The 7282-nt window shown below is 61.1% G+C and overlaps 1 protein-coding gene across 2 annotated transcripts; it reads left to right on the top strand.

The window, feature by feature from the left end:
- Window positions 1–1007: 1007 nt before the first annotated feature.
- Window positions 1008–5651, top strand: ULK3 (unc-51 like kinase 3). 2 transcript variants are annotated; one of them, XM_068144235.1, is made up of 16 exons: window positions 1008–1243; window positions 1969–2109; window positions 2299–2419; window positions 2744–2848; window positions 2940–3083; window positions 3179–3261; window positions 3368–3523; window positions 3608–3713; window positions 3831–3871; window positions 3994–4096; window positions 4216–4280; window positions 4401–4479; window positions 4558–4598; window positions 5143–5190; window positions 5268–5322; window positions 5534–5651. In XM_068144235.1, exons 1-16 carry the CDS (start codon window positions 1142–1144, stop codon window positions 5548–5550), a joined length of 1407 nt encoding a protein of 468 aa, XP_068000336.1. In that variant the 5' UTR covers window positions 1008–1141; the 3' UTR covers window positions 5551–5651. The 2 variants fall into 2 exon arrangements, with proteins under 2 accessions (XP_068000336.1, XP_068000335.1); XM_068144234.1 differs by having other exon boundaries at window positions 3807–3871.
- The last annotated feature ends 1631 nt before the right edge of the window (window positions 5652–7282 follow it).

Raw genomic sequence — 7282 nt, 5'->3', positions numbered from 1 at the left:
CCTCGGGGCTCCTGTGCCCATTCCCTGCAGCGAGGGGCTGAGTCTGCACATAGCCTTAAACCAGGAGAAGGGGCGGGGGTGGGGGGGTGGGGAATGGGGTTTTGGCTCTTCCAGCTCTGCTCTTCCCAAGCAATGGCATTGAAGACATCAGCTGGACCACCACGTGGTGCTGCTCTGTCCTTCTCCAGCTAACCTTGAGAGCAATTCCTTCCTCTCTTCCTCCTCTGGCGTCTTTCAGCCAGTTTGATTTCTCTTTAGCTTGGAAATCTGTGGCCCAGCTGGGATCTCCCTTTGCATAAGAGTTGAGGTGCAGGGCGGCAGGGGGACAGCCCCCAGCTAAGTGTATGTGGCTGGGGGCACTGGAGGGGCTTTCACTTGGTGCCCTGACTTTGCAGCTCTCCCATCCTAGGCTGGGGGAGGATTGCAGGGGGTGAAGAACCCCTAGAAAGGGGGGGAGGGAGGTCATGGATTGGGGGCAGCAGGTCCCAGAGAGGGGCTATGAGGATGGTCTTTTTTATGGGGGGGCTGTGTAAACGGGGAAGGGAAGTGAGGCACGGGAGGAGGGCGCAGATTAAGGGGGCGTGGGGTCCCACGGGAGGGGGGCAGAGATTATGGGGATGTGGGGTCCCACGGGAGGAGGGCACAGAATGGCGGGGGGGGGAGGTTTCTACGGTAGGAGGGCGCAGATTATGGGGAGGGCTCCCAGGAGATAACACGGATTACGGGGGTGGGGTCCCACGGGAGGAGGGCTGCATTTTGTGCCCCAGCTGCCAATGGTGGGGGCCGCGGGTGGGCTGCCTGGCGCCTTCCCAAACTCTCAGCCAGAAAGGGCTGCGCTGCCCTCCGGCGGCAGCTACTCCCTGACCTTTCGATGTGGGAAAAAACCCAACCCCAACAACCTAATTAACGATAAGATGTAAATGAGCCCAAGCACGGCCCCCGCTCCCCTCCCCCTGCTGCCGGCGGGGGCGGGGCCGGGGCGGGGCCGGGGCCGGGGAGCGCTGGGAAGGCGGAAGCGCGGCCGGGACCGGGACCGACAGCGGGACCGGGACCGACAGCGGGACCGGGACCGACAGCGGGACCGGGACCGACAGCGGGACCGGGACCGACAGCGGGACCGGGACCGACAGCGGGACCGGGCATGGCGGGGGCCGGCTGGGCCCCGCCGCGCCTCGATGGGTTCATCCTCACCGAGCGTCTCGGCTCCGGTACCTACGCCACCGTCTATAAAGCCTACAGGAAGGTAGGGCCGTGGGGTCCTTCTCCCGTGGGACCCCCTCCCCCCCAGTCCGTGCCCTCCTCCCGTGGGACACTCTCCACGCACACACTCTGATCCGTGCTGTCCTCCCGTGGGACACGCCTTCTCTCTACCCTGTGCCCTCCCCCCATGGGACCCCCCTAATCCGTGCCCTTCTCCCGTGGAGCGCCTGCACTGTCCGTGTCCTCCTCCCGTGGGACTTCGCCCTCCCGCCCCGTGTAATCCCTACCCTCCTTCCGTGGGACACTCCACGCACACACACTCACACTCTCGCTCTGATCCGTGCCCTCTTCCCGTGGGACACCCCTTCTCTCTAACTTGTGCTCTTCTCCCATGGGACCCCTCCAGTCTGAGCCCTTCTCAGTGCAGAGCTCCTGCACTGTCTGTGCCCTCCTCCCGTGGGACCCCCCCCCCCCTACCCTTTTCACAGCCTATCCCTATAGCCCCTGTATGGGACCTGCTGCCCCCAGCCTGCTACCTGACACCCCCTTTTCCAGGGCCTCCTCACTCCCTGGTATCCTCCCAGCAGGCTGGGAAAGGGACCCCCAAGGTGGCTGGTTGGGTGGGGGGGGATGGGGGGTGCTCTAGATTTAGCTTCTCATGGGGTACTGGGTGACTCTAGGGTTGGCTTCCTGTGGGATACTGGGGGGGCTGCAGGGTTGGCTCCCCATGGGGTATGGGGGTGCTCTAGGCTTGGCTCCCCGTGGCAGAGGGACACCCGTGAGGTGGTGGCCATCAAGTGTGTCAGCAAGAGGAGCCTCAACCGAGCGTCGGTGGAGAACCTGCTGACAGAGATTGAGATCCTGAAGGCCATTCGCCACCCACACATCGTGGAGCTCAAGGACTTCCAGGTGGGACTGGGGGCCCTGGGGGGGCACTGAGCCAGCACCAGCCTGGTTTGAGTCCTGGGGGCTGTCCTGGCTCGCCAAGGGTGTACGCGTGGGGCTGTGTGCCAGCAGCTGGGCAAACCGGTCCAGGCAGACGCTAGTGGGTGGCATATGCAATGGGCTGGGCATGAGTGGGTCCTCTTCCCCTCGCAGTGGGACAGTGAGCACATCTACCTGATCATGGAGTTCTGTGCTGGGGGGGACCTGTCCCGCTTCATCCGCATGCGCAGGATCCTCCCCGAGAAGGTGGCACGCATCTTCCTGCAGCAGCTTGGTAAGGCCACCCTGCCCTCTCGCCCCTTGCCACATAAAATCATAGAGCTGGTGAAGGTTGGAAGGAGCCTTTGAGATCATCAAGTCCACCTAGAGCTCACAATCTCACTGCCACTGCTAAGCCACTGCCACCACACTGTGTCCCTCAGCACCCCATCCGTGCGTCCTTTAAACGCCTCCAGGGATGGTGACTCCACCACCTCCCTGGGCTGCCTGTTCCAATGCCTGAGAACTCTTTCAGTGAAGAAACTTTTCCTAACACCCAACCTGAACCTCCCCTGGCACAACTTGAAGCCGTTTCCTCTTCTGCTTTTGCCCTGCCCAGCCTGCGCCCTCCAGTTCCTTCACGACCGCAACATCTCCCACCTGGACCTCAAGCCGCAGAACATCCTCCTGAGCGCCCCGGAGAACCCCCAGCTGAAGCTGGCAGGTCAGGGCAGGTCTCCGTGGCGGGGCTGAGGGTGGCCATTCCTTCTCCCCCAGCCCATCCCAGGAGCTGTGCTCGCCTTCTGCCCCCTCAGATTTTGGGTTTGCCCAGTACATGTCTCCGTGGGATGAGAAGCACGTCCTGCGGGGCTCCCTGCTCTACATGGCTCCCGAGATGGTCTGCCGCCAGCAGTACGATGCCCGGGTGGACCTCTGGTCGGTGGGAGTCATCCTTTACGGTGGGCTTTGGCTTTTAACCCCCACCCCAGGGCTTGGCCAGGGGGTGGTCTTCCTCTCTCCATCTCCCCCCACTTCTCCTTTTCCCTCCCTGCAGAAGCGCTGTTTGGGAAGCCTCCCTTTGCCTCCCGCTCCTTCGCCGAGCTGGAGGAGAAGATCCACAGTGACCGGGCTGTGGAGGTAAGGTGGGATGGGGTGGGATGGGGCGAGGTGGGTGGCTTCTCGAAGCCTGCCCCCATGCTGGGACTGCAGTGGGGCCGGTGGGCTCATCCCCATCCTTCCCCAGCTGCCCAGCCGGCCCCGGCTGTCCCCGGAGTGCCGAGATCTGCTGGGACAGCTCCTGGAGAGGGACCCTGTGAAGCGCATCTCCTTCGAGGGCTTCTTTGCCCACCCCTTCGTGGATATGGAGCACGTCCCTGGCCCCGAGAGCCTCCGCAAGGCGGTGAGTGGGGTGCTGGGGTGCTGCACCCTGGAGACAGTGTGGGGCCCAGCCCTGAGCCCCTGAGCTCCCCTTCATCTCCCCCAGACTGACCTGGTGGTGGAGGCAGTGAAGAAAGATCAGGAGGGGGATGCTTCAGCTGCCCTCTCCCTCTACTGCAAAGCCCTGGAGCATTTTGTGCCAGCTCTGCACTGTAAGTGCACCCCAGGAGGCTGTGGGGACCCTTACTATGCAGGGGATTGGGCAGCCCCCCAGGGGAGGCCAATTTGCAGCCCACCCCCAGCAGTGTCGTGTTGCTCTCCCCTTGCAGATGAAAGTGACGCTCGCCGCAAAGAAGCCATCTGGGCCAAGGTGAGCCCCAGATCCCTGGGGAGGTGGGCAACAGCATCCCCCTGGCTTAGCTTGGCAAGATGCACCCCCATCCTCTGTCCCACATGGCGAGGGTCCCCTCAGCCACCCCATGCGGTGTGCAGGTGGGGCAATACATCTCCCGAGCAGAGGAGCTGAAGGCATTGGTCACCTCCAGCAGCAAGAACCTCCTGCAGCAAGGGAACCCAGCCAGAGAGCTCCTGAAAGGTACTGGGATTTGGGGACACCCCCTCTGGTGTTGGTGGAACAGGAAGGGAACCTGGTAGGGTTTTGGGCTGAAGGGCCCTCCTGTGCAAGGTGCTCCTCAGTCCAATGTCCCCTTGCAGAGATGGCCAAGGACAAGCCTCGACTGTGTGCTGCACTGGAAATGGCTTCTGCTGCCATTGCTAAGGTGAGCCATGGATTTGGGGTCCTCTCTCCCACTGAGAGGAAGGGGAAAGAGCAAACCCTGCTGGGGAGAGAGCCAGAGTGCCTCCCCCTGCTGCAGCCCAGCCCTTGTGCTCTCTTGCAGGAAGAGGAGGGCAAAGACGATGCTGACACCCTGGAGCTCTACCAGCAGAGCCTGGGGGAGCTGCTACTACTCCTAGCTGGTGGGTTGGGATTGTGGTGAGTGCTGCACAGCAGGGGCAGATCCTGCCCACGGTGCTGATCCCCTCTTCCCTCCGCAGCGGAGCCTGTGGGGAGGCGACGGGAGCTGCTCCATGCTGAGGTGAGTGCCAGCCCTGGGGCAGCAGCATGTCCCCCTTGGCATGGCTGGAACATGCCCAGAGAAGGGCCACAAGGATGATCAGAGGGCTGGAGCTCCTCTCCTGTGTGCACAGACTGAGAGAACTGGGGCTATTCAGTTTGGAGAAGAGAAGACTCCAAGGAAACCTTACTGTGGCCTTCCAGGATCTGAAGGGAGCGGCCCCCAAGAAGGCTGGGGAGGGACTTCTGAGGGTGTCAGGGAGTGATAGGACTGGGGGGAATGGAACAAAACTAGAAGTGGGGAGATTCAGATTGGATGTTAGGAAGAAGTTCTTCCCCATGAGGGTGGTGAGAGACTGGCACAGGTTGCTCAGGGAGGTGGTGGAAGCCTCATCCCTGGAGGTTTTGAAGGCCAGGCTGGATGTGGCTGTGAGCAACTTGCTGTAGTGTGAGGTGTCCCTGGCCATGGCAGGGGGGTTGGAACTGACTGATCCTTGAGGTCCCTTCCAACCCTAACAACTCTATGATTCTATGGCTTTGAGGAGGCTTTCTGCTCTCTCCTCCAGATCCAGACCTTGATGGCCCGAGCCGAGTACCTGAAAGACCAGATCAAGGTATGGCTTCTCGGAGGGGGCTCTGGAGCGTGCCAGGTGGGGTTTTCAGGCTGGAAAACGATCCTCTTCCCTGGCAGATGCGGGAAGCACAGTCCATGGGCAAGGAGGCACTGGCAGAGCCCGTCCGGAGCAGTGAGTCCCCATCTCTGTCCTGCTTTGTCCCCATCAAAGGGCCTCAGGGCTGTGCTCCTGCGGTGGGGAATAGCCCTGCCCATGGGTAATCCTGACCCCACATGCCTTCCTCTGCTTCCAGCATGGGGTCATCCATGCTTGGGAGCATACCCAGGTGGGGTGGCAGTGGTGTGTGCAACCAAGTAACAGTGCTGTGTGCCCTCTGGCACAGCCTGTACCTTGCAGTGATGCCCAGCAGCTGGCCGTCGGGATGCTGCTCGCCGCCACACAGATGCCAGGGGCAGGCTGGAGGAAGGACAAGGCTCTCATCCGCACCTTATTGGATTAACTGCTTTAGGGGGGCATTGCCCTTGGGCTCCCACTCTGGAGGGTCCCACGGGTGGGTCCACAGGGCCATCTGCCTCTCTCCCTGGGGGCTGGCATCGACTCCTTTCCCGGCCGTCTGCAGCCCTCGCTGCCGGCGCCGGCCAGGTTATTCCACTCTAATTCCCTGCGCTGGCTGTGCCAGCCTGGGTATTTTTATCCTGGCACCAGGCTTCGGCAGAACGTGCGCCCTGCCAGCCTCCTACGTCTCTTGCCTTTTCAACTGGACATTTCTGCCACCTCCCAGACTCTGGGGGAGCCTTTGCACAGACCCGCAGCAGCTGCAGGCTGTTGGTGACGGCAGCAGGCAGGGGGTTGGGGACGCCGCTTGCGCCTTCCCTCGCTGTGCCTTTCTCACCCAGCAACTACCTCTGGGCACCCATCACTGCTGGGCAAGCCTCCAGCACCCATCTGCACTGGCCCAGCCCAGCTGTACTCCTCCCTCTTGCTGCTGGACTGCTGGACCATCAGGGGTGAGGCTTTTGCTTCCTAACCCTGCCTGCTCCGGAGCCTGGTGGGTGGTGACTGCAGTCCTCATTTGTGTCATGAGGTGTTCCCAGTGCTCAGCGGGGATGAGTGGGTTGTGTGTCCTCCTCCATGGGTCATCGAGGGAAAGAGAGAGGCAGGAATCAATCACCTTCAGGGACAGTCACAAGGCTGCAAAGGGCAATACCTCCCCGCAGGCAGAGCCCCAGCGCCCTGCCTGCTCTGCTCCTCAGGGCTCTGACACCCTGGACATGCCAGCTGGGTTCCCAGGGGCACCCCAGCCCTACAGCACTCTCTAAGCCAGGCTGGGGAGGGCCACCTGTCCTGCAAAGCATGGGGCTTGTCTCAATCTCTACTGGATAGCAAGGGAATGTAATTTATTGTCTTTAATAAACACTTGGGTTTCTGCAATCACTCCAGTCTTGGCTTGGTGGTTTAAGACCCAGGAAGGGTCTCCAGCCAAGCTCTCGGCACCAACAGCCAGCCGGGGGTGCCTGGAGCCATCAAGGAGCACTGGAGACCTCTCATCTCTGTCCTGTCTAAGAGGGGAGCTCTCCTCCTGCCGGTGGGGGCTGGGAATGCCCTGTATCCCAGTATGCCCTGGGGACACAAGGCAGCCAAAGCAAGCTTTGACCTTGTTTTCCCTTCAGATCTGCTTTTTTTCCCCTCTCTCTCTCTCTCTGTGTAAAACATCAAGCAGAACAACACAAAAGATTATGTAAAAGCCCAGTTTCTCCACTGGATTTTTGTGGCAGGTGAGGAAGGGCCAGGCGGGGAGGCAGGGGGGAAGCTGCTGCTTGGACTCTTTAATCCAACCAATGACTTTAAAGGTCTTCTCCAACACCGGCCATTCAGTGATTCTGTGACATGATGGAGTGATTTCTGGGGGGCTCCAGGGTCAGTCTGAGCTGTGATTCCAGCAACACTCCTCCCTCCTCAGGCTGCCTTCACCCCACGCAATTTCTTTCCCCCACTCCCCCACCTTGGGCATCTCCAGCCTTCAGCCCATTGCCAGCTGCTCGGTGACAGAGCCATCGGAGGGCTGTTGGGGCAGATTTTTCTGTCTTTTGTTATTATTCTGAGCAGAGATTATATCCGGAGGCTTTAAAGA

The sequence above is a fragment of the Melanerpes formicivorus genome, unplaced genomic scaffold (assembly GCF_026170545.1).
Source record: "Melanerpes formicivorus ecotype bairdi unplaced genomic scaffold, bMelFor1.0.p_v2 SCAF_10, whole genome shotgun sequence".
Taxonomy (NCBI): domain Eukaryota; kingdom Metazoa; phylum Chordata; class Aves; order Piciformes; family Picidae; genus Melanerpes; species Melanerpes formicivorus.
This window is presented reverse-complemented; position numbering and strand designations above follow the sequence as displayed.